The sequence below is a fragment of the Cryptomeria japonica genome, chromosome 6, assembly GCF_030272615.1.
Source record: "Cryptomeria japonica chromosome 6, Sugi_1.0, whole genome shotgun sequence".
NCBI lineage: Eukaryota > Viridiplantae > Streptophyta > Pinopsida > Cupressales > Cupressaceae > Cryptomeria > Cryptomeria japonica.
The window spans coordinates 19,134,483-19,161,735 of NC_081410.1; the positions used below are offsets into that span (position 1 = coordinate 19,134,483).

Below are 27,253 nucleotides of genomic sequence, written 5' to 3' on the forward strand. Positions count from 1 at the left end.
TAATTGAATGAAATATATCATTTGTTGTAAAAAACAACCAATCATGTGATGCCACGTTAGCTGAACAAGTATTGGGGCCCTTTTTGCAGGCCTATTGATTTTATTTTTTTTGGGGCTGTTTTGGACACCTTGACAAAAAACATGCTGATGTGGCATCATGTTTGATGATGTGGCCCCGAAACCTTAGTTATAAGAAAAAGACTTGTCAAGTAAGCTGCCGAAAAGACATTAGGAGTGATTTGAAATTTCTACTAAATTTTTTGAAAAATGTGAAATTAGGATGCACAACTACCTAATTTAGGAGGAGTCAATAGTTGGGAATAAGTAGCAAAGACAAGGGAAAGGTAGGCGTTGGGCGCCCTTATTTCCCTTCCCTTGCACATCCTTTATTAGTCCCTGTCTTATAAGGCATGAGACTAATGTTTTCATGTGCATCATTTGCTATTAATAGCTTGCCAAAATCGCGTGAAAATATATAATCTAAAGTTTTACATTGTTGCTTTATTAAAATGATATTTATTTTTTACTTTTGCTATTTTTTGATTGGCAGTTGAAATTTTCACGGAATTTAAATTCTTTTTTATTAAAAAAAATAAATTATCAATCAATTATTAATTAATAATAATAATAATAGAAAATTAAAAGAGATTTTTATAATGTTTTGACCAAGGAACATGTTGTCAGTCCCTGCCTTAAGAGGGAACTAATGTTCTCAACTTCCCAAAAAAAAGGCATTAGCATGTTTTGATAATCGTACAAGGTAAAAAATTTAAGCTTATTATAAAGTTTCATTTTTGTTTCTATTAAACTGTTTTGAAATTTATTAATTTTTTAACTTATGATTGGATGTTTGATTTTTTGGTGGGGTTTATTATATTTTTCTTTCTCAAAAATATTTATGATTTTGTAACTTGCGAAGACAGGCATTTGTACAGGTTTTTTAATGACTCCAGTTGGCATTCGTGGCAGTTTTAATATTTGTGTCATTCGTTAAAAAAACCTACACAGTGCGTTCATTGCTTCTACAATTTTGTTGCATTCTCATTTGGCAAGGGTGAAAGATTTAAGGAAGCAGAACATTTTTGTTTGCGAAAAGTTTCCTAAGAAGACTGCATAAATCCAGGTATGATTTGTCAGCAATTCTTAGTTGCAGAAAGCTACCATTATTTCTCTGTTTTTGTTAGTAAAAAATTTCATTATTTGTTTTTTAATTAAAACCCCTATTTTTTTATTGCTCAACCTCATTGTTATTACTAATGTGGGTATTTTCTAGAATCGCTGATTATTGCCTGAGACTTTCATTCATTTATTTGTTCACTGACAGGGGTTTTAGAGAACAGTATCCAGACTTTTTTGGCAGGAGCTTTGTTTACTATGACTTAATTTGAAGAATTTTCATTTAGCTTCATTTTCATTTTCAAGACTTTTGGCTCTATGGCCAATGCATAGGCTAAGGCTACTGATATCCTTCTGCACAGACACGTTGTCCTGAATGTCGTCCTTGTGTTGAGAAAAATTCTCCTTACAAAATCATAGATTTCTCGCTTGAAACGAAGCAGAAGCGGGGAAATGTGTTTTTTTTAATATTCCGTTGTCCACAAAATTCGCCACAACAATGGCAGGAATTTGATTCGTTTCTGTAATGCAATGCATATGAATTTTTTTATCCAGCAAATCAACATCAGATTGGACAGTTTTGATGTCCATTGCATTAGGGATCTTTATGAATTTTGAAAGCCGCGATTAAGAGGAATTTTTTAAGTCTGCACACCACTACAGGCTGGTCTTGTTATCCATCAACTACTCTTTGATCCCAACAAACAATTTCGAGGGGCAAACCATCCTCCACCAAGTCAACCATTCGCCTATCAAATATTTGTAGGGAAATTTCTATAATCCTATTCAATTTGACCCTTCCATTGGTGTGCACTTAATAGGCTAAAGCTCGGGACTCTTTTTTGCAAATGTAGATAGAAATCTGCATAATACCAATTCCATTCTTATTTCCCTGCAACTGGTAGGGGTTTCACCTTCAAGGCTGTTTGTGCAGTTGCAACAAATAACTCAGACAAAATTTGTGTGTATATTACAACCATTGCATTTCATGGCAGTTACAAAACCTGGGCATGCTCCATTTTTTCCGTTTGCATAATAGTATTACAGTATCAGCATGGCCTGTAGCCTTCTTACATTGCCTACAGGTGCACTAGGCCTATCCTATGCATTCCCTGTTTATTTTTCAAATTCATTTTGTACTGACATTTTGCATTTCTAATTGAATTTGAGGTCTTGTATCGAATATTGAATGAAGTATTCTTTAAATGAAACCCGTGTGAATTTGATAGGGATAATAGCTATCCTTGTTGAATGGAATCATAGGATTATAAATTTATAAATTTAAGTAGAATACAAGGACACTAGGGCTCATTTAGATTGAAGTTGTGTAATTATTTTGCAAGTGGGTATGATAAAAAATTCACAATGGAGTAAAGTGGATTCCTGAACCTTCTTCTTTTTCCAGTTGGCTAAAACTTGAGTGAGCATACATCTGGCTTTACCATTCATGGAGTTTGATAGGGATATTCAGTATTTTAATAGTTTTATTATGCAACGCTTTTTGAAAGGATTCGGGGGCATATAAATTTTAGCAGAATATAGGGAAACTGGGGTTCACTTTCCTTGAAGTTGTGTTATTTTTTTTTTCTTTATTATTAGACAAGTGGGTTAGGTAAGAAACACCCAATAGAGAAAAATGGATTCCCAAACTCAGCTTTTCTTCTTTTTATTTCAAGCATTGTGAATTTTTCCATTCTTAGTAAAGGATAATATTATGATATGAATTGACAATATAAATGTGTTTTTGTCTTGCAGGGTATCATTTGCACAACACAGTCTTACAAATTTCACATGCTTACTGCTCAAGGTAAGTAACTATTTCTTAAAGTTGTTTCTTTTGATTTGTTCTTCAAACATATATGACCAAAATATTAGGCTTTGGTTTTTTTCATCTAGCCTAGGTAATAATTCACTGAGATGGAGTTTATTCATTTGTAAATCTTAGAGTTCTTGTATTATGTAAGAGAGAGATTGTTGAACAAGTGTAGTGTAATTCTTTTAATTTTAATAAAGAAATAGATACAGTTTTTAAAGTGATATCTGAATAATAGTAAATTTCTCTATGTCTTTTGAAATTACCTTAAGGTCATATCTTTGCTTCTACAAGTGTTGATAAGTTAGAGAGATGTAGTTTTCCATGCTAATTTGATAGGTGATGTGACACTTCTGAGGTATCAATAACAGTACACAATAGTTTTCTCCCTCAAAGATAGTTCAATATTAATGTGAAGCTCTTCAACATTTAAAGTTGTTTGAAGACAATAACAATACACAATGGTTTGCTCTCTCAAAGATAGTTTAATATTAATGTGAAGCTCTTCAACATTTAAAGATGCTTGAAAACAATTGTAGGCTTCAGATAGCTCATCTTGTAGTGTACTCTAGTTCATTTCATGTCATGTTGCTTTCTTTGCCAAGTTAATTGGTTTAGATAAGAAACAATTTCTTATTTATCTTTTACCTTTTGCTACGATTTTCACCAATTGAATGATTTCATTCAATCAAGAGCATTAGCATAATTTCAATGTTCTTTTCCAAATAAAAGATAAGATATTACATAGTTGTTAGACCATGTATCCCAAATTAGATTTATAGGAAAATATGGTTTTCCTCCTTTGTAAGCATCGAAATCACCTTAAGGTTCCATACACAATAGAACACTGACTAGTTGTACGTGTTGGTAGTATACATTTATTAGTTATACTTTTTTATTTCTATGGCATTTGTATATAAATGTTGTCCCAAAAAATTGCAGCTTATTACTTATACTTTTTATATCTATGAGATCCCTGTATAAATGTTCTTTGCAGCTATGTGCACATTCTCATGCTAGATTTCCCTAGTAACTATTCTTAATTATTATAGGACCAGCAACCGTTTAGAGAAATTCATGGGACATATTTAAAGTACCTATTTGATGGTCTACATTCCATTGCTATTACTAGTTTAACCAAAAACCAAAAATTTTAATAGAAAAGAAGTTATTGTGATTTTTCTATTATTTTTGAAATGAAACCATGTGGTATTGATTTATGAGATTATTCAAGTCTTATGGTACTGTTTAAAAACTGCATCATTGATTTAGATTTTAAAGATAAATGCAATGTTCATGTCTACAACCTATTGCTCATATTTTTAATCTTAGCAACTATGCTTTGAAAGTTAGTGTAAAAAATCCTTAACATTTAGGGGAACAAATGAAATCTAAGCAGTAAGCATTATTGATGTTCATGCCTATAATATAGTCTAGTTATTGCGATATATCTATTGCTTTTGAAATGAAATCAAATGGTATTGATTTATGAGATTATTGAAATCTTATGGTATTATTTGAAAAGTTCATAGTTAGCCAAATGAATCAGCACAACAACTTGTCATAGCTATATGTTCCTCCATAGAACTGAAAGTTTGGCAAATAAATGCTTTTTAGAAACACTCTTGTTTTTGTTTTCAAAAATTCTGATTTTGATACGGATTGACAATGTGATTGTGGTTTTGTCTTGCAGAGTATCTTTTGCACGGGACAATCTTCTAGCTTCGACATGCTTGCTGCTCAAGGTCTGTATTGAATTCTTAAAGTTGCTCCTTGTTCAGTTCTTCAAACATAAACTGCTTTCCTCTTTGTCTATATTCGATATTTCTAAGTGGGCACCACTATAGATAAAAATCTTCTTAGTCTAAGTAAGTAATCGAGTAAAATGGTTATAAACACTAGTTCAAACAAACAAAATACATCAGAAAACCCTATTATAGTAGAAACATACAAATCACATGACCAACCACTTATGATATCAATTGATGAGGCTCTAGACAAGGTAAATTGTTTACGAACTGACTCATTCAACTACATAGTTGGTGATTGCTCATTTGACACAGTCCATGGTTTGCTCCATTGTAAATATACACCTAATGAACTACGTAATGGTCTTATAGATCATTTCTTACATTGTCTTCACAATGGTTGTCCTGCAGCATTGAGCTCTTTTGAACATGAATTACATCCAACAATATTTTATGATTTGCATAATATACATGATAAAAATATATATCTATGTGGAATGAGACTTTCAACAACAAAAATCAATGCCAACGGTGAAGTTGGACTTTGGGGTGACATATTTTGTGTGCAATGGTTAGCACGCTGGTTAAATATACCCATATTCATTTGGTCTCTGACATGCAAAAAAACATATTTGCATTTCAATAGAGATGCACGTCATCCTACAATATTAATTCTTTTCCATGATACAAATCCAACTACTGGATATTATGAACCTATCTTTTCAAGGATAAGCACATACAATTGTCTTCAAAGCATGTAATCACGATTGTCTATTGCATGTTACGAATACAACAATGTTTGGAGTACAGTTGCAAATGCATTTGATACACTTGGACTTTGTTGACTTGCTACATCTGTTACTCCATGTGGTGAAAGCATGTTTGCTATTATTGCTTTACTAACTGAAGAATGATTTGATGCAATTGCTTTACGATTGTATATGGCCCAATATTTAGCCAATGCATTGAAAGTGCAAAACAAATTTGCATTGGCATGTGTTGACATGTATGAGAAACCTACTATAGCAAAGAACAATTGTCTATTGCAATTGCAATCACTCATTTCTAAGATTGGAATACCATATGCAGAAAGCAAACTTGAAGGTTCTGAATTTTGTTTGTTATAGCTTTCGCACATATTTCATGCAACTATATACGTATGGCAAGCAATTGAACAACCCAAAGATAACGTATAGTGCAATTGCACATAACAAAAAAAAATATAAACTTGATTTGCTTTCAACACAACTCACGTCATTGTCATTATGAACCACTTTACAAAAACATCAACTAATAGCTAATATGCATACAAGGCAACCTATTTTGATACAAGTTAATGCAGCTGCATCTGCATCTACACTACCTCTAACACTTCAATGAAACCTAGACTTGTTACCAGATGCACCGACTTCTGAACCAAGTGATTATGGTCAACGAAATTAAATTGGTTCATAGAATGTTGCAACAAACAATACAGTTACTTCGCCTATGACAAGCTCAGCAGCCCAAAGAACTACATCTTTACCTAGCTCAAACTTGAAAACCGCTCGCTCATTGCGATGTCACAAAGTTGCAATACGTAATAAAGATAAGCCAAAACAAGACATAGCCAACAAACAAATGGTTGAAACAATAGACATTGCAAAGGAGAAGTCTACCGTTCCACCAGACCACCACTCTTACAATCTCATGGCACACTACTTCACTTAGCCTTCAGCCACATTGATGTACTGTATATGACTGTTGACATGCCACCTCTTACTGGTAGATCACATTGCCCATTGCCCATTGCACATAAATAAACTTTAATTTGTTTACTTGTTAGGATTTTCTATTTGTTCATATTTGCATAAAAGCAAGAGTTTCTACTTGTCCACCTACATTTAAATTCCATGCAGATATACTATTTCAGACAATGCTTTCCTGGAAAAGTTGAGCAGTGGGCCAGAATTTGAACCTTACAGAAGAGATTGAAAATAGATTCAAGTCATTGGGGTTTGACAAAATACTGCATGCACTACATAAGTAATTGAAAAAGTTTTCCAGTCATTTGTGTTTAAGAAATAAATGCAATACTAGCTAAGTGATGATAAATAATATCCATTAGCTTATTATAATACAAAATTGCAATTGGAAGGCTTCTTAGAATGTACAATCAAAAATATTGGATGAAAACAATATTGTTGTAGTAAGGAGTTGAGGAGCTGAAATACAAAAAAAAATAGTTTCGGTAATATTTAGTCTATATTTTGGATCAAAATAAAAGTTTTTGTTTCTTTTTATTAGAAAATATATTAAGACATGCGAGCAATTGTTGAAGATCAAACCTTTTTATTCAAGAATAAATGATTTTTTTTCAGAATGTTCGTTGATAGCTCTATATTATAATCTTTGCAAGTTATTGCCTTGCATATCTAAAAACCCGATTCACAAAAGTGTACGTTTTCATATTTCAACTACTGTCAAACTTCTTAATTAACATTTTAATTTGCTTAATTTCGCAATTTCACAAAAGAGAAGTTGAAAACAATCAAAAGCCGCTTGCTTCAACTACTAGACGGCTCGAAATACTATTCACATACCTATAATATTCAAAGCAACATCTATCTTATTTTTGTTTTGTAAATAACTAGTTAACTGTTTTTAACAACAAACTTTTGATATTATGCTTAGTTTTTGTCAATCCAAATCTTTTGCACTATTCAGTTGCATTCAGAACCCGCATGGTATTAGACACCATACTTTCCAAACTGCCACTTTATGCTAGTTTTGAAAACTAGTTCTTAGAACACTACAACCAGTTATCATTTTTGCACCAAATATCAGTTGTAAATTGTTTTTAGAATCATATTATATATGTATTTTTTTTAACAAAGATTCCTGCAAGCAGTAAAATGAGAAAAGTCAATACTTTTCATATGTAGTATTATTTATTTTTATAATTTTTTACATGCTTAAAGTAACTTTATATTTGGATATGATTTTTTTTGTTGTCCACTGATACATGTCTGTAGCTTTCTGTGACACATCACTACAACTAAAGTCGATAGCATTTTGTGCTATGCCTATTTATTTATTTATGCCTCAAAGACCTATATAAAGATAGATTTCAGTAAGAGAATTAAAAATCTTTTCTTCTCGTATTCATACAGTTTTTCTTATTTTGATGCCTTCAGTTTAACCCATCAATCTTAATCCACCTAAACACAAAAAATACGGAGTTGAATAATCTGGATGTTAAGCTCTAAATCATGAGAAAGTTTGAGCAATCTCAATTCAACCATGATTTTACAGCATAGTACTGATATTTCTTCATTTCCCATATTTCATTTTCTCCTGGGGCCCACAATCTCTACCTTTCCCTCACCAGATTTAGCATAAGGCAGGGACTCTAGCTGTATATCACAGCTCTTGTTTAATGACTGCAGCTGGCATTCATAATTTGGTCAGGCAGTTTAATGTTATGGCATTTGGTGGTGTACATGCCTTGATCTTGCTGCTTCTGCATACTTCTTGCATTGGGCTAAGGTTTTTTTGTTGGTATACTTATACAATTTGCTATCAGCGACATACAGTTTGCTATCAGATATTCGCTGTGATGCTTTACGGGACTCGGTAGGCCAAAGGCAATAAGGCGTTATCATTGCTATTCCCAGCTTTCAATTGGTAGAAAGGTATTACTCTTGCTATTCCCAGTTTTCAAATGTTCCTGTAGTATTTGGAAACCCTATTACTCTGCCTTATTTACAAATACTACCTTTTCTTGTTTGTTCTTGTTAAATTTCACAAATTTTTTTACAAACTCTATTTCTGCTAACGGCATCAATAGAATTCGTAAATAAATACCTTTTGTTTAATTTGGTACTTATTTCCTGAATTTTAATGGAATGACACCCGTAACAATTCCTCTTATTTTGGCATTTTAGATGCAGTAAAACGAGCATTTTGAATTGGTAATGTCTTTTACCAACTCTTGTTCGCTCTTGTAGGCTCTGCTCCACTTAGCTTTAGTGAAAAGTTCTCAGACTTCACTTTGCCAGCCAAACTACATTAATAGTTATAACCTTGCGGAGGGAACCCAATGATACAGGACGGACCAGAGAAAAATTTAATACATCAGTGTATTCCAAACATCTTCATTTATTCTCTATGATTATACCTTTTTAGCAAAATCATTGGTTCCTGAGAAACAGGGAAAGCTGCAAAACATAAAATCCAGGGATCCCATTCCCGTCTCCAAACTCTCGCCACTTTCTTTGTGTTTTCCTTGACTTTGTCCTGCTTTCAATATCTTATTTTCATCATCGTTTAGTCTCGGTGATTCTCGTACACAAGACAAAACTGGGATTTCGCCTCTCCTGCCCAACACAAAACTGGGATTTCGTCTTTATCACTAACAGAGGTCGCGGTATTTCCAGATCCATAACAAAATTGGCCAGGGTAATTGTTTTTATATCTATCTCCAAAGTTTTATTTTTTAATCTTTTGCTTTATTTATCTGCTTAATATGGTATTATAGTTGTAGCTTGCTGTTCAATTTCTATTTCCAGTTTTGTCCGATATATCTCATTTTTTTCGGCTTCTACTTAAAATCCTTTAATTTCTCATTATGTTTGGGTTTTACAGAAAATCCCTCATTTTTTTGAGCTTTTACTCCAAAATTTATGAATCTTCTCATTTTTATTTAACTTTCACTATAAATCTCTTAAATCCCCTGTTGTTAACCTGTTCTGTTCTGTTTTAGAATCTCACAAATGCCTATCTTTGTACGGCAACGGTGTTAAAGATGGAGAATTACCATCCGATACAGCTACTGTAATCCAGTTTTTGATAGCACAGTCTAATTCATATACATCCTACAATTAATTGAGCATGCTCACTAACATATTACTGTCTTTTGCAGCTGACAGTTCCATAAATCCATACCAATTCCTATGCAACCTCGGAAAAACTCCTCACTACAACAAAAGCAAAGTTTCTTCTACTTAAAAATGTCATCCGCAATGGCAGTAGAGGAGCAACTAACATAAAATCGAGTTTGTCCACCTTCATTGATGAATTAAATGACGAATTCTCCAAATCTTCTCTGCAAACACTTGCTTCATCAAATACGCAGGGAACCAACATACTCAACACTAAAAAAATACAATTATTATGATTCACTAAATTCATCAAGCATTTAACAAGTTTACTAAAATGTTTTTTTCCAATGGCAGGTTGCTGGAATCTTGAGGACAAAAAATGTCTATCTACCACCATTTCAACCACTTTTCAACATATGCCATCACATAGTCTCTACGGCTCACATTTCTACCAACAACAGAGCCCACTGCACAGCATGTACATCAACGACAAATTTTTCATACCAGCACTTCTTGCAATGCACAATTGAGACTGAAGATGCAAATATTGACTGCAACTTACACAGCAAACTTTTGCAAGATAACTTTCCTGAACTTACAAAGATACCATTTGAACATTATAAGGAAGACACTTCTAGACTAGTCTACCTGATGCGGAAGTTTGACATCCAAGGAACATTCACACTCGCCATGGACAATTCCATCATTGCTATTGCAAAGGAGGCCAGCAGCGTAATTTCTTAAAACCACTCTTTTATATACTTACAATTTACAAACATGATTATTCATAACCAATACTGACATTGAATTCATTGTTTTGTGCATGTTGCAGAGTGTATAAAAGAAGTCCACGATTTCCAAGAAAATTTTGGTCCACTACACAGTACTCTTAAGGTAACACTACCTTTGCCAAACACAATTTCTCTTCTTGCTGTTAACTGTCCTGTCCATCATTTCAAATGTGTGAACCTTCAATATCTCCAGTTCATCTTATTCACCATTTACTGTCCGACAGTACAGATTTAAATGAATTTTGAACGGCAAAATTTACTTGTTTTGACTGGAACAGGAATAAACAAAATACGACTAATTTAGCACCTATTGGCCGATTCTCTACTAGTCTAGATATTAAGCAATGGCAGCTAGTTATAGTTTTAGGTTTGTCACAATTCCAGTCTCTTAACACGATTCATGTTTGAACTTTAAAAGACATTTGGTGAACATGTCAGCATACATGCTTTTGGTGCCTGTAAACTTTAGCTCCACTTCTGCAGTTTAACTTTTCTCAAAAAGAAACAACAAAGTGGTGCTGGAATCTATATATTTTGTTAACACATGGAATTTAGGATTTCTTGTTAGAGCTACACAACTTTAATTATCATAGTATATGATAGTGGGGTGTTAGTGCTCATATCTCAAATCTTTAAGCAACTTCCTTAGCCAAACTACTTGCTTTGTTGTTGCCATATATTCAGTCTATATGCTAGACAAAGCAAGAATTAGTTATCTCTTGTTTCCCTGACTGAATGAGCCTTATTCCATATAAAAATAATAACTAGTTGTTGATTTTTTGCTATCAATATCACCTAGCTAATACCTTGCTAAAAATTCTCTTAATAGAAATCTAATGTCGTCTAAAAAAATTATCACAGTTATAATCTGAAACATTCATAAACAATTTATTAACTTTGAAAAAAAGTGTTGCTGAATAACTTATGAAGTGGTTTACACTTGATCAGTCACGTGAAAGTTGTAACAATAGTTTGTTGTAACATAAAATTTTAAGCTGACCACCACACATTTTCAGAACTCTACATCCAAGGTAAAATATGCACACAGTCTACCATTTAGCCTTTAGAAACTCCTTAAATTATTTTAGATGTTAAGAGTTAGAGTTCGATAGGTGATGCAAACTTTACTCTAACTATTGAAGTCTCTAGCCCATAAACTTGCCTCCGTTTTTGGGAACTTTAGTTGGCAAAATTTGTGGGGTTTAGATTTACACTTGCTGGTTGATTTGCTTGAAAGCTTTTTGTGCATTTCTTCCAATCATGGCATTGCATGAACAAGGATAGTTTTATCTTAACGTAGCAAACATATGGGCCTTCAAAAGGGATATTTCCTGATCCAGACCAACAATCACAATAGTTTCTTTCTACATCGAGCTAGAGTAATCCCATATATCATACATTCTCATGTAGTAGCACCTACATTTGAAAAGGTGTTAAATAAATTTAGTCTAGGGTCTTTGCATTGACCATTACTTTTCTGTTCATGATAATAGGAAAAAAATGCAGAATTATTGTTTAACGAATTTGATTAGAAGACTTTGAAGTTCTCAATTAAATTCAAATGGCAGGTGTAAAATGAATTCGACTACCTTTGCTATGACCTTCCACATGACCTACAATGTAGTTCCATTATAAACCATAGCCTATTAGCTAACTATATAATGTCTTGACACTTAGTTACAAGTTTAGTACCGTATTATCAAAGTTAAATTTGAGTTGGTCGAATTTCTTTGTAGGTAAAGCATTATGTTATTAATACATCTGAAAAAGAATTCAACAATCATTTTAGTCAAGTCTTGATTTTGCATGTATGGTCATTTGTCTTTAGTTGGTCTGGCTCTTCATTTGATTTTCTTACCTTTAGATCATTAATTGGTGAATTATTTCTTTGAGCCAAGCTTCTCTATCCAGGTTGGACTGCATCACAGAAGTACATCCCTTTTTCATCAGTAAGTGCCCTCTTAGGAAGGAGAATGAATTACTGTGAGTTCTTTTGCCATCCACATACACTAATGCTGCATTAACTGGTCATATACCTTTGCTGCATTTTATAACTTTGAGCTCCCTCATTTTTGTATCGCTTTCACGGTATTGTTGTGCCACAATTTTATTTTATTTTTATGCATTAGGAAATGGCATCTCATTAAGATTACTTGCCAAGTCTGTCGCACTGGCTTGTGCCTTTTCAGATCGCATACACACCACCAACACTCTGAGGTCCATCCTCCTTCATTATGTTTCTTATATGCCCGTAGATTTTTTTTGAAACATATCACTGCTAATAGCCATCATTACGAAATGAATTCTGATAACTTCATTTTGTACAGATGAAGCATGTATCAATTTAATCATTGTATCATTACCTATCCTATGCTTTTTTTCTTTAATTTCTTTTTCCCTAAATTTCTTGATATTGATAAATATTGGTCAATACATCTTGACAGATCTGTTGCTGTACACTCCAAATTTTAGTTATATTTAGAACTTCACCAGATCAAACTTATGACAAGTAACTCAATTGGTAGACATTTTAAAATTTTTTTGTTACATTTAGAGTTCTGTGTGCCTATAAATGAAATTCTTCAACTCTACCATTAAAATTTGGTGAAACATTTATATATTAAAAATAACACTGTTAGAAATGATTGCTGAGCGTTATGTACAATCATCTGGACTGAATTGTTAATCAACTTTACAGATTGAAACTAGTAAATGCCTTTTTATTTTCTTTGTTTGAATCATTTGATTGCACCTGTTGCAAATTTTCCAGCACCATGATTTAAAAGGCAAGATCTGAGGCATTAACATAAATTGTAGGTGCAATCTTTCTGTGTAAACTCAGCTAGCTTCAACAACTTTGATTAATATACATTTTAGAAAATATTCTTCGATTATGAAACCTTTCTTATGATACCTGCAGCTGCAACTAGAATGATGCTACTGATTTTCTGTTCCATATTGTTACCTACATTCCTAAATTTGATAAAATGGTTCAAGAGTCTACATTTGCACATTTCAGCTGCTCTCCAACTTTTATAATTAACATTTTAATTTTGTTAATTTTGCAGGTTCTCAGACAACAAGTTGAAAACAATCAAAAGCTCCTTGCTTCAACTACTCCACAGCTCAAAGTACTATTCACAGACCTACCTATAATATTCAAAGCAATGCCTATCTTGTTTTGTAAATCATTATTTAATTAACTTTTACTACAAACATTCGATACCATGCTCAGTTTTTGTAAATGTAAATCTTGTCAAATCTTTAGCTCTATGTAGAATAGGCATAGTATTGGATACAGTACTTTTCAAACTACCATTTATGATATATTAATAGAAAAACCTTTACAACTTCAAATTTTTAACTCAGTTTTTTTAATGTTTATCATGTTTGTGTATAATGTAATTGAAATGTAATTACACTACTGAATATTATTTTTGACTGTGCATATTCATTGTATTAGCCTGCTTTTTTAATTTATTTCAATAATTTGATAGTGTTAATTGGAATTTAGATCCAAGAGTTATAAGATTTACAATGCATTTGCTAATGTTATAGGGTTTCAAGAGTTATAACATTTACAATGCATTTACTAATGTTATAGGGTTTCAATATCTAGCTTTATTTCTGAGTGTTAAGATTTTACAAATGTAACCAATATATCGGGATTTGTCCATTTGACATTTACTGTATTTGGGTCATGAAAATGTTTAAATTAGTGAATTGCTTTATAAATCGTATCTCAATTATTAGTAGTCTTTTCTGCACATTGATTGTGTCAAGAACTCTCTATTTTAGATCTTGATTGTACCATTTGACAAAATATTTTTTGTGATGCATTTTCTTGTCTATCGAAACCAATAATATTGGTATTCAGCAGTGTTCATACATATTGAAACTTATTATTAAAAACCAAGTTATTGATTTTGTAATTAGCACTTTCTTTACACTACAAAAAGACAGGCGCTTACTCCATTTTGTAATCATGTTTTCTATACTCGTAAAAAAAATACGTTAGCACTTATGTTCCATTATCTGTTGCAATGCCTTTATGTCCCATTCTCTATTTTCCATTCTCTACTGGAATACTTCTTTGCTCCCATTACTTGCACAAGGCAGGGACTCTAGCTCCATCAGAGCTCTTGTTTATGCTGCTAACGAATCCATCTATAGATATAGGAAGAGCCACATGAAACAAATATATAGGCCGCCCTTCTTCAACTCCAACTTTGATGAGTTTATGATATGGACTCTCCCCTATGATTCGGATGTTGCTGAGTTTGTTCGCGTGTTTTTCTTTTCTTAATATATCTCTGAACGGGAAGCCCAATATTCTCCTGTCACGATAGTCATTCTATGTTGCCTTCATCTGGAGCAGTGCAAATTTCTGCCTGTGGTCCGCTCTTGAAGTCACTGGGAGAAGATATCGAAGACTCTGCATTCTGGAATAAATCTGTGGATATGTTAATGTCTTGCCCCTCGCAACGCAGACATTAACTCTTGTATTGTTTCCATTCTGGCATCTATCAGCCACCGTCAATAAGGTGCAATCGGTTTCATCAGGATTTTGTTTTGTGAATTTTTTGAGCATTATGAAACAGAAGAAATTACATTCATTCTGAGATTTCATGGTTCTGTTACTTCATAACTTCTTCTTGAAAGCTAAGCTGCTTATAATTCTGGATTTGGGAATCATAATATTCCTACAAGCAAAACTGCGTGTTTAAATCTCTTAAGGCAAGGATAGAAGGAAAATTTTGGAATTAAGCTATTAGGGGTTTTTACAGGAGGCTATGTATTTTTATTTTTCTATTTGACGCAACTTCAAAAATAAATGCGTTGAGCTTTGAGATGTGAAATGGGATTCTGAAAAGAGGGCACTTTTCAGTTTCAGCATATCATTTAAAATAAACACTTTGAGCTTTGAGAATATTAATTTAAAATTTGACGGCTTTTTTTGAGAGTTTATCAGTATACATTACCTTGGTTAATCATTAAACTAAAATGTATTTATGTCAACCGCACTATAGGGCCCATTCTAAAAAAATAGTTACAATAATGTTTTGATTTTTGAAATTAATGTGTAGAATGTTTAATTACTAAATTCATTTTCACTCTGTCAGGAATATGTAACTTTGACATCCTTGGTCGCTATCTTTATCATGGGAAAGAGCTCTTGTTGCCTTGCATCAGACATTCATTGGGGGGTTTCTGCTGAATTGTCAGACTCAGAGTTTGATGCAGAAGAAAACCTTGACGAAGAAGTTGAGTCTCTTTACTTTTCAGAGGTCATTCCTAAGCTACAATTTAGGTATGCATATTTCATCTCATCTAAATTCCCCAGGGATGCTCACTTTAAATTGCAACGGAACTTGATCATCACTGTGGTTTGCAGAAAGGATGTCTCTGTGGCACGCTGGGATAACAACCTAGGTATGGCAGAGGTTATTATTAAGAAGGGAAGAATGTGGTCGACTACTGGAATTGTTCGAGGAGATAAGATCCTTTGCCACATAGAAGAGATTATGTGAGTCTCTAATCCTTTTTTGACTTGTAGAACTTCAAATATTATTTAAATTGGAAAAAGATTGTTTTCAGTTGAAAAACATACAAGATGATGGATTTTTTTCCTTTAGCATTCTGCAATTCTGTGTTTTTTGATGTCTATCATGTAGGGGTATCCATTTGTTTAAGCATAATTTAAAATGCATTGCACATTCTGCAATTTTGGATATTAACAGTGGATAACAACATAAACAAAAAATTGATTTGGATGATAGTTTGGTCAAGAATTTGAATGGCTTGATTACAAGTTGCAGGTGATTTGAGTATACCGTGACTGTTGAACAAGTAAAATGGTGAATTCAAATTCTCCCATTTGATTTCCCCATTAGTGAACATTTGAGTGGACATGAAGAATAAAATGTTTTTGGATGCCCTCGATGGAATTATTAAACCAAAATTGGATAGCTTGTGTGGGGTGATCCCACAATACAATGTCCCACTTTTCGAACATCCTGATGTTTGCTTGAAATAACATTATTTTTTTAGTGAATATAAATGATTTAAGCCTTGAGAGGTTCCATTTAAAGGAATTTAATTGAAGATGGTTAGATTAAACCCCCTTGGATAAAACCCTTTTGGATTGAACCTCTCTAGTCTTAAATCACCAAATATTAAGGTCCTTGTTTCACACATGAAAAAATAGGAAAATAGAGAATTTTTTTTTCTAAAAATATCTCATCTAAATATTGATGTCTTCATTTCAACAAAAAAAGAAGTTTATATAATGCACACTAAGTTATGCGTTATGAGATACACCCCTATCCAAATCTTAATTACCTTGACAAAAAAAAATAATTAAAAAAATATATGCAACTAAAAATTATGAAAAAATATATGCAACTAAAAATTGATGTGAAAAATATATATTTTAAAAATTAAAATTTTATCCTTTATATAAAAAAAGGTATGCATTATGACATAAACATCACTTTTTAAATATGTTGTTTACTATAAAAAAATAAGTTATGTAAAAAGATTCACAATATATTTCCAATTTATAAAAAAAGTTAGAATCCACACACGAAATCTTATAAATCAGTAGTTTGCATCATCTCCAAATTTTTAATGGTTTAGCTGCTATAGGTGTCAAAAAGTGAAGGTTTGGTGAAAAATGCTGATTTCAGCTGGTCTTTATATCAATTGGAGTTTAAGGCACAGTTTCTAAATGGAAAGATAGATGAAGAAGTATCTATCAGTCAACACAAGGGTTTGAGGTGCATGGATGAGAGACGCATGTGTTGAAGAAGGTCCTTCATGGGTTGGAGTAAGCATTGTGTGCTTGGTACTCACTAATTGATCAATACTTCTTGCTTCACCAAAACTGTTGCAGATCCTAATTCTTACTAGCTGTTTGATAATTCTGATCTTTTAGTTTAGTCCTTTAGGTGGTTTACATGATCTTTATAGGTAGTAATGCGAAGTTCATTGCATAGTTGGAGGATGTGTTGACCTTAGAGTTTGATATGAACGACATCAGGCTTTTGCATTTTATTCTTGGTCTTGTGGTATGGTAGGTCAAACATGAGATCTTCCTTGGTCAAGGGAAGTACATAACAGAGATTCTAGAGATATTTCAGGTGATGTTCTGTAATCCCCTGCCTACTCCAATGGTTCCAAATCTAGTTGACAGTAGATTGCAGTGTTTAGGCGGATGATATTTTCTCTCATGTATTTGGTGAATACCTGACTTGATATTTGCTTGCAATGAATGCATTGGGTCAGTTCATGGCTGAGATAAGACAGATTTACTAGACGGTTGCAAAGTATGTGCCCTGGTACTTGAAGGGTATGATTCCTTATCGGTTGAAGTATGTTTAAGATTGAGAGTTGATGTCGCCTGGCTTTGTGGATTCAGATTAGGTTGGTGATAGTAGTGCTAGAAAAAGCACTTCATGGTTTTGTTTCAACTTGGCTTTAGGTAGATATTCTAGTTCAGCAGTAAGTAGGCAACAGTGGCATCGAGCTCAGCAAATGCAGAGTACAGGGCAGCTTCTTTTGCTAATTGTGAGGCTTTCTAGCCTCACAAGTTGATAGCAAAAACTTCTGATTAGATGTTGGAGCTGACAATTGTCTACCATGACAATCAGAGCTACATGAAGCTCTTTGAGAATCCAATGCTTCGTGATTGCTCCAAACATGTAGCCATTTTGATGTCATTTTCTCAGAGACAAAGTTAAGGAGCAAGTGGTGGTTTTAAGAATGTTCCCTCATATTTGCAAGTTGGAGATATTTGGCAAAAGGGAAGTTTGAGATATTGAGGGAGAGACTGAGTTTGATGAAGAGCACCTTCCTTGCAAAGAGGGAGTGTTAGTTTTTCTATAACTGTTGCTTGTTAGCTGTTCTTCTTCAGCAGGGTGCACTTAGTTCTATTTTTTAGCTTTTCTTATATTCGAGCTCGGCACAGGTCTCTTCAGTTTTTAGGAGCACGTTGTTTGCTTTTCTCATAGTTAGATTGGGTTCTAATTCATGAGAGAAACTGTTCTTCTTTTTTTAGAGTAACATGTTTTTCTGCTTTAGATTTTTTTCTCTAGCCTTGGTGCTCCACTGAAATGGGTGTTTGTAAAGCCTAGAAACTTATCTTATTCTCTGAAAGAGATGTAGGGCACACCACTGGAACAAGAGATAGAGAGAGCAGGTAAAGAGTGTACATTTGAGTGCTGAATGAGTGCAGTATAATTCATTTCAGTTTAACAGAAGTAGATTTGTGAGTGTTTCACAGAGGGCTGGAAATATTTATCATGAGATCATTGCTCAAGGCCATTTTGGGACAAGGTGTCTACAGTAGATTGTTAGAAGTCTGTATATTTGTCATTGATGTCAAGAGACTCTGAAACCCTAAGATTGTTACTGAAAATTGCAATCGATTGGATGTTACAGACCTATCTCCAAAAATAGTATCACATCATGTGGTTGTTACAGATTTTGTTCTGAAATTGTTTGTGTTGTCCTTGAATCGGCCAGAAACAATAAACAGGAAATGTGTTAATGTGTCAAGTTGTCAACAAACAAAAACATTCACTGTGGTTTCAGATTAGGCATGAAGATCAGATTTCATGATACCATTATGTCTTCTATTTCAGACTGTAGGCTTCACGTTCTCATTATGTCTTCTATCTTGGACTGTAGATTTTACGTGATTATTATGTTTTCTATCTTGGATTGTATCCTCATTAATGTTACACAAACTTCAAATATATTAAGCACCGAGTTCGGTTGACAAAATAGTTTGATCTAAGTGTTTCATTGAATGGGTTAAGCATTAACAAGATTTCTAAACATCAAAGCAGTTATAGAGGTGAAGATTATAATAGATTTGACTTATTTTGTTTTTTAATGACAATGTTTGTTGTCATCGATGAGAAGGAATACTGTTTTGGTTAAGGAAGTTTGGAGGAAGTTATAAACTAATTATCAACTGCCAATCCAATCAGTTATAACTGGCTGCAACTGTTAACTGTTGTGAACAGTTATCAAGTTGTATTTATATATGCATATGGTTCGTGGCTTTTTTATGATGGTGAAGGATATGAATGCTGAGAACAAATTAAAGAGAAGTCAATAATAAAATTGCAGAGAATTATGAATTAGAATGGTATAATTTTGAACAAGAATTTATGATCAAGTTTCTGAGAATTAAATGAAGTGAATCTGTTGATGTATATCCTTGAGGAAAACCTGAACGAGTGCAAGGTGCTGGAAGTTCTCAAACCTTAGAAGAAGATTGAGGTATAGAGTTATTATAACAATGTATTGATTGGTTCAGATTGCATTGATTATTTCAGATTGTATTGACCGGTTCAGATTGCATTGATCGATTCAGATTGTAAACAGCAACCGTACATGTAATGTCTTGTTTGATGAAATTTTATTAAGCAATTGTGAACAGAACTTGTAGAAGGCAGATTTATCGGAAGGTTGAAGTTGTTTATGTTTTGTAATTCAGATCAAAATATCTGAAAGTTTAAGTAATTCAGTTTGAAGTAATTTATAATTGTACATCATTTTGTGAAGTTTGAAGTTGCAGATTCAAATTTTGTAAAAACTTGTCTTGTAACATCCTGTGGTCGGTGCCCCAAGGATGCTGAGTTGGTGCTCAGATTGAAGAGTTTGTGATAGTAAGAGTTGGTGTTCTTTAGTAAGGGATTGGGTGATTCCTTAGGGTTGGTGCCCTTAAAACATTGTAATTGAATTATTCGTGAGGCTGGATTAGGACAGTAGATCCTAGCAGCGTTTCTCACTGTGGTTTTTCCCATCCTGGGTTTCCACGTAAATCTCGTGCATTGTCTTTATGGTGTGGCTGCATCTCTTTCTGGTTTCAGTTTTCAGATTGAATTTTCATAAAGCTTATTAAAGGTTTAAATTGTTAAGGATCAAAAGTTTATATCTACTACTGATTCACCCCCTCCCCCCTCCCCCCTCTCAGTAGTAGAATTGTGTTCTACATAGATTAGGAGCGAAGGAACTAATGAGTACAATAATGACTAATGGAGGTATTCTTGTTGGTTACATTATTTTCTGCACTCCAGAATTCACTTGAAGGCTGATCACATTTTTTCCCAGTCATACATATTAACATTTTTAACATAGTGTGTGGTTGTTGAATCCACGATGGTACTCTATGAATGTTATCTGCTGTGGATGGTTTCCTATTTTGTTCCATGTACTTTAAAAATTAAAAGTTGTATTCCGAGGATATTCTAAAACATTATAAGGAAATTGTTGATAATCACACATCAATCTTCTTATATTTGAGGTAAAGGATGCTCCTCTTCCCGTCTTGTAACAATTTAACCTGTAAAAGATGCAACAAGCATGTTTCCATTATGCATGCCTGAGCTTGTTTATTAGTCATATCATGTTGTTTGTTTTATTGACAGCATGGAATTATTATCTTTACTGCACATATTGTTATATTATTTTGGTGTCCTTTCATGCTAATTAGTATCGAGAGGGATCATGGATCAGCTTTTGCATCTGAAGCTAAATCTCTCAATCATAGGAAGAAACTCGTCAGTTCATTTGTCTGTAGTATATCATTTTAAAAAATTGAGTCATATTTATAATCATTATAAAAATATGCATTTGATTGGTTTCAAATTCAACTTGTGCTGTACTAAAAGGAGGTGGAAACATCAAAATTAATGGATTGATTTTATGCTAATGTATTTTATTGGAGCAGATACATGGTTGAACGCGGGGCTTTACTTTTGCTAGATGGAGATTTAAGCCTTTCTATGGAAGATGTTTACAGTTTACTCATGGATGGAAAGTATGGATGTAGCTGGGAGTATTATCAGGCATACTGTCATTTGAGGGGTCTTGGATACATTGTAGGCCGACATGACATTCCTTGGACATTTAAGGTCAATAAATCTAAGCCAACAGCTTGCAGTCTTGACACTTCTGAAGGTGAGATTAGATGTATTTGATAAGTAGATTTCAATGGGATAAAATCAGTAAATGATTTATCATTTAAGGGTAGGTTGCTTAAAGATTTTATTTGTTCATAGTTTCTGTAGTGTGAAATTTGTAGTTACATGAAGCTATGAGAAGCCATCTCTTCAATAAATGTGTAAATGATATATTTTTCCTCAATGCAGGTCTATTTAATGAGTGTGGAAGAGATATTGGTAATACAGACATATCTAATGAAGACAAGCATTGCTTCCAGAGCAACTTTATCATAACTACTAGGGAAAATGAAAAAATGCTTTTGAAAGATGTCGAATGCTGCAGTGACGGACTTGAGACTACCTCTCTCAACCAGGATAGCTGCAAGGTGGAAGTTGCTTCCCTTGAGAAAGCCTTGCAGAACCTTAGCATCTGTAGGTATTCAATCGATTCAGGGGATCATGGAAAAGGACTAAATTTAGTATTTGATGTATATAATCCGAATACAAAGTTCAAAAAATCTGCTCCTGGCTCTCCTGATTTCATACTGTGCATTACAAGGTATCTCTCTCTCTCTCTCTCTGTGTGTCTCTCTGTATCTGTTTCTGTGTGACAAGTACATATCTATGAAGCAACAAAGTAATTTAGTATTTGATGTATATAACTGAATACAAAGTTCAAAAAAATCTGCTCCTGGCCCTCCTGATTTCATACTGTGCATTGCAAGGTCTGTGTGTGTGTGTGTGTGTGTGACAAGTACATATCTATGAAGCAACAAATACAAGGAAGACTTATGATACAAGCATTGGTTTTCTCTTTGACTGTTTGTTGGGGAATGCCAACCCTGTGTATATTCGTCAAACAAATTCGTCCTGGCATATGAAATATCAATATTGTAAGGATGCTGTACAACATTTTCTTATTCTAATTTCTTGTACATCAGCTTTCTTGTTATTTGGAATTCTTAATCTTCTGTTCCAAAATGGGTCAGAGAAATTTCTGTGTCCATTGAGGACCATAAATGGATGTGACATGGTATGAGCAGGTCGCACATCCACAGTTGAGAAGTTCTTAATATGTAGAGCAAAATATATTTTGCATTGGTTGCACTACAGTTCTTTTGAAGTTGATGGTCAACCAGAGTGGAGAATAAGTGTGAAAGGGAGGTTTTGTATTTTAGTTATCCCATTTCCTAGGGAGACAAGAAGCAAAGAGTATATAAATTAAAAAGGACCAAGGGTCACTCCTTAACATAAGCTATAGCCATGCATATGTATCAAGGTGACGTGTTCACATTGTTCATAATTTTTAATGGCTAAATGACTAAGCCCAATCCTTATTAGAGATTGGCATGCGTGTTGAACTGTTTTGTATGGTAAAGAGAGATAAGTTCTAAAACTTTTTATTGTGAGAGCATGATGGGTCAAGCAAACATAAATTGCTAATGCAACAAATTGTTGAGTTGGAATAATGGATTTGAAGTAGATTGTAAGGCTATTTGAAGTAGATTGTAAGGCTTCATGTTTGAATAATGGACCCCTAATGAATATCGACTGTTTTATCAAAATGATGGTGTAGCACAAAGATGTAGTCATGTGCCCACCAGATTTGGAAACTTTTGAGAAAGTCTGTTAAGAACTTCTTGAAGTGTTTTTTATGACATCGTCTAACACAAAAAAATGTTGCCTAACAGTCACTTCACTCTCTCTTGATCAAAGTACGATTGCATGCTAAGATTGCAAGAAGTTCAAACAATCGACTCCAAGGTTCCTTTATGCTACGGACGTGACTCAGTCGGCTGATGTGATTGCTGGTAATCCAAGGGGCCTTATGTTTGGATCGTTCTTTCATTTCTTTGCCGTGGCTGGAACTCTGTCATCGGATATAGCTATTTTGTGATGCTTATGCTTCGAACTAACTAAAATGAACTGAAAATAAAGGGGAAAGGGTTTAGAAGGATCTAAATCTACTCCTATGGGCAATGATATCAATGGCTAGTGCTCTGGTGGACAAATTCCAAATAAACCAAGCTCTGTTTCGCCAAGTTTAACTACAACTCCGTAAGAACCGGTGCAATCTTTTGAGGATGTTGAAGGATTTTCACATTGAGAAAGTGCATTCGAATACCCAACACTCTCATTCCAAAGGACTATTCACAATCGAACTTAGCATAAATTTGGGGGTTCAGGCTAACTTTACACTGCAACTTACAATCAACAAGATGCAAAAAGTATGAACCATGGAAATTCATCAAACACCATTACATTCTCCATTGAAATCAAAGCACTTTATCTAACAACTGAGAAAATAAAATTCTACTCTAAGTGAGGAAGGTGAAACTATGCCAGTTTTGAAAAAATAACTTAAGTGGATACCATCATAGAACAATGTTTCACTATTGTTATCTCAAAAACTTATCGCAACAATTTCATACAAATTTCCCTACTCTGTACAAATGAGGGGGGTCACCCCTTTATATAGGCTTGATGCCTTGGTTACATGCAAACCCTAATTAGGGTTTCACCCTAAAGGATTCTCCACTCAAGGTGCAACAAGGTGGGAATCAACAATTAATACCCATTAAGCCCACATACAATTAATTGAAATTCTGCCAAAATTGGTGTCCATTTGTGCATTAAATGCACCACCTTGATCTAATTCGCCCAATGTGTAATAAATGCTCCATTATCTCTTGAATACGACAATTACATGCAAAAGATCCTCCACCACTGCATTAAGTACGATGGCTGCCATGCAATGAATTAGCCGCCACCATGGTCAAATATTCCAGCAATGCTATGCCTTCATGCGACGGTTGCATGCAAGAAGAAATCTGCTGTAAAGTCATAAATCTAGCGGCTACATGCAAAATATGCTCCATAAATTCAACATGCGTTGACCCAGCCGCCACTTGGCGAGACACCTCTGAAGAGAGAAAATCCCTGGAAAGAGAAAACTTTATCCGGGGAGAATTTTCTTGAAGTTTTTAATTTTTCCTACTATTCCAAAGGAGATATTTCATCAATTTTCAACATCTCTATTTTTTAGAAAAAATTTCAAATTAGGGTTCTAGGGTGATGCCGGAGCTGTTGAGACATGGACCAGCTAGGACTTGACCTAGGACCTTCCATACGCTACTGGAGTGCTCTACCACTGAGCTATTGGATTCTCTTGGACCAGTCCATCGTCGGTCCAGGTGTGGCTTATTTCCAACACCAACACCCCCCCTTAAGCCACACCTCTCGTGTGCTTGGGGCTCCTAGCTTGGACCTGGCTCTGATACCATGTAAATGTTTTCAATTTTCTATTCAATGAGCAAGATGTATAATGTTATCAGAATTATTAATGCTCTCTCTCCACCTGCAACATAGAATATAATAATCAGATTTATTATATAGTGAATTGACAATTACATGAAAAATACAATAACATTATATATCTTGCTCATTGAATAGAAAATTGAAAACATTTACAGGAGCATCCTCGGTCTATGAGAAATCTTGCATCAACCAAAAAATATTTCCTTTCAGCTTAGTTCTTGTTCAGTTCAGTGTTCAGTTTTTTGTGTTCTTGCTAGTAGTTGCTTGATTTTCATTGCAGATCCTATTTTCAGTTTCCAGGCTGGTTCATGTGCTTAATTCCAGATTTTCTAGCTAGTTATTGCTCCTGGTTGACTGTTCCTGGGTTCCTAGACAGTTCTTGTGCTTACCGGTTGGTCTTCCTTCATTTCCTGAGCGGTTTCTTGGCGTGTGGATCTATTTGGGGTTTTGTCCGATGTTCTTTGGCGTGTGGCTGACCTTCCTGCTGATCGGTACTTCTTGGTTCATTCTTAGCGTCAACCTAGTCACACGTTTCATTTTCCTGCATTGGTAAATGTAATCTTTTTTGGCCAACCAGGATGTTTCAGAGGGTATATGGGGGTATTATGTAATCATTTGTAAGGGAGGAGGAAGTAGAAATCAGATTAAGGATTGATATTCGTGATTAGTGATCCGGTTGATTCTGAGAGTCTCGGATGGATTGTATCTGGCTTGTAGCCTGCATGTAACCGGTTGACTACCGGATGTTCTATGATGATTGTATGATGATAACCGGTTGGTTGCCGGAGGTTCTAAGACAATAATATGATCTGTTTCTGTAATCTTGCTATGTTTTCTTGTTGCTTTCGTTGTGTTACTCTTGCTGCATAAGCCGATCAGTTCTCTTTTGAGGGTTTACCAGTTATGGCTGCATCAATTGGTATCAGAGTTGGTTATGAACCGGTTGGTGGAAGAGTTGTTTGCGAACCTTGAGGCATTCCTTTGGGTGGACAGATCGCCAATTGGAGGCAGGCTGCGTGTGTGTTCAATAGATCGCTGAGTGAGAGGCAATTGAAACCGGTAGTCAGATCGCTGAGTTGAGGCAGTTCATCGGAGTGGAAGAGGAGATGCCACCTAGAAGGACGAACCCCTGGAGGGTAGAGCAGATGATGGACGACTTCAACGAAATCCGGAACACATTGGCTAGTTTGTAGAGGAACCCTGAATCTGAAGATGAATATGAAGAAGCCGGTGAAGAGATTGAAGTGGAAGAGGCTGAAGGACCGGAAGACAGAAGAGAGGAAAGATTCCTGAGAGCAATGGCGCAAGCGAGTAAAGTTCATAAAGTGGAAGTTTCAAACTTCTTCGGAATGCTGAACCCGGGGGATCTGATTGATTGGATTGGAGAGTTGGAGGATTACTTTGAGTTTGAGGATGTTTAGGACCCGCAGAGAGTCCGTTTGGCACAAACTAAGTTGAAAGAGAATCGCAAAAAGACAGAGTGGAGAATGGTGAAATGATGATCACCCCGTGGAGACAAAATGGTTGCAAGATTGAAGGCCAAGTTCATACCAGGAGACTATGAGTTGGAATTGTTCAAGAAGTTGCAGAACCTGAAACAGAGAAACATGACAGTGAAAGAGTATACTGAGGAATTCTACAAGGTGATGATTAGATCTGGACATAGAGAGATGGATAGAGAGAAGGTGGCGAGGTACATAAATGGACTTGCATTTAATATTCAGGATGAGATGAGTATGTTGAGGGTTTCCACAGTTGAAGAAGCTTACCGGTATGCTTTGAAGGTTGAGGAGAAGGTGAGAAGAAGACAACCGAATAACCCTAGAGGGAAGGAGAGATTCAAGGGGCAGATGAGTACAAAGAAGCAGAATGTTGAAGAAGAATCAAAACCTAAGTGTAGTAAAGAACCGGAACATTAAACATAGAGGAAAAGCAGTGGCAGTACGAGCAGAGAATTTCCCGGTAAATGTTTCAAGTGTGGAGAAACCGGACATAGATTTTATGAATGTAAGCAAGGAATGGCAAGAAGTTTTGTGGCAAATGAGGAACCGGAAGGTGAAGTTATCGGAATTGACTGTACACCGGAGCAAGGAGAATCCCTTATATTCAAAAGAGTCATGATGGAGCAGAGCAGTGAAGATACCAGATCTACTTAGAGAAAGAGTCTTTTCTTGACTGTGTGCAAATCAAGTGGTAAGCATTGCAAGGTTATTGTGGATAGTGGGAGTACTGATAATTTGGTATCTGAAGAAATGGTAGTGAAGCTTGGGTTGAAGAGGCTTGAGCTTCCTTGTCCTTACAAGGTAAGTTGGTTACAAGATGATCAAAAGTTAGAAGTAAAGGAACAGTGTTTGGTGAATTTTAATATTGGGCCTTTTAGGGATGAGGTCTTGTGTGATGTTGTATCTATAGGTGCTTGTCATGTTTTGTTGGGAAGACCTTGGCAGTTTGATAGAGGAGCTATTTATGACTGTAGAAGAAACCTAATCACTATTGAGAAAGATGGGCAAAAGTTCACATTGATTTCTTTGAAGGAGAAAGAGGAGGTGAAGAATCTGAGTCTTGAGAAAAGTTGCAATACTGAGAAACCAGTTGCAGAGGTTATACTGGAAGATGGCATGAGTCTACAGAAGGATCTGATAGATAA

General features: G+C 34.7%; 1 protein-coding gene across 3 annotated transcripts in view; it reads left to right on the forward strand.

The window, feature by feature from the left end:
• The first annotated feature begins 918 nt into the window (after window positions 1-918).
• The window catches only part of LOC131048039 (uncharacterized), a 35,296-nt gene continuing 8,961 nt past the window's right edge, over window positions 919-27,253 (forward strand). Inside the window, exons 1-12 of one of the 3 annotated variants that reach the window (XM_059207100.1) lie at window positions 919-1,123; window positions 2,872-2,923; window positions 4,623-4,674; window positions 8,243-8,351; window positions 9,894-10,271; window positions 10,372-10,433; window positions 13,399-13,461; window positions 14,709-14,874; window positions 15,454-15,641; window positions 15,726-15,857; window positions 21,075-21,304; window positions 21,496-21,847. In XM_059207100.1, coding sequence (XP_059063083.1) covers window positions 15,493-15,641; window positions 15,726-15,857; window positions 21,075-21,304; window positions 21,496-21,847 — 863 coding nt within the window. In that variant the 5' untranslated portion in view covers window positions 919-1,123; window positions 2,872-2,923; window positions 4,623-4,674; ... (4 more) ...; window positions 14,709-14,874; window positions 15,454-15,492. The remainder of the gene's footprint in view (window positions 1,124-2,871; window positions 2,924-4,622; window positions 4,675-8,242; window positions 8,352-9,893; window positions 10,272-10,371; window positions 10,434-13,398; window positions 13,462-14,708; window positions 14,875-15,453; window positions 15,642-15,725; window positions 15,858-21,074; window positions 21,305-21,495; window positions 21,848-27,253) is intronic. The other 2 variants (XM_057981879.2, XM_059207099.1) reach the window with 2 other exon arrangements.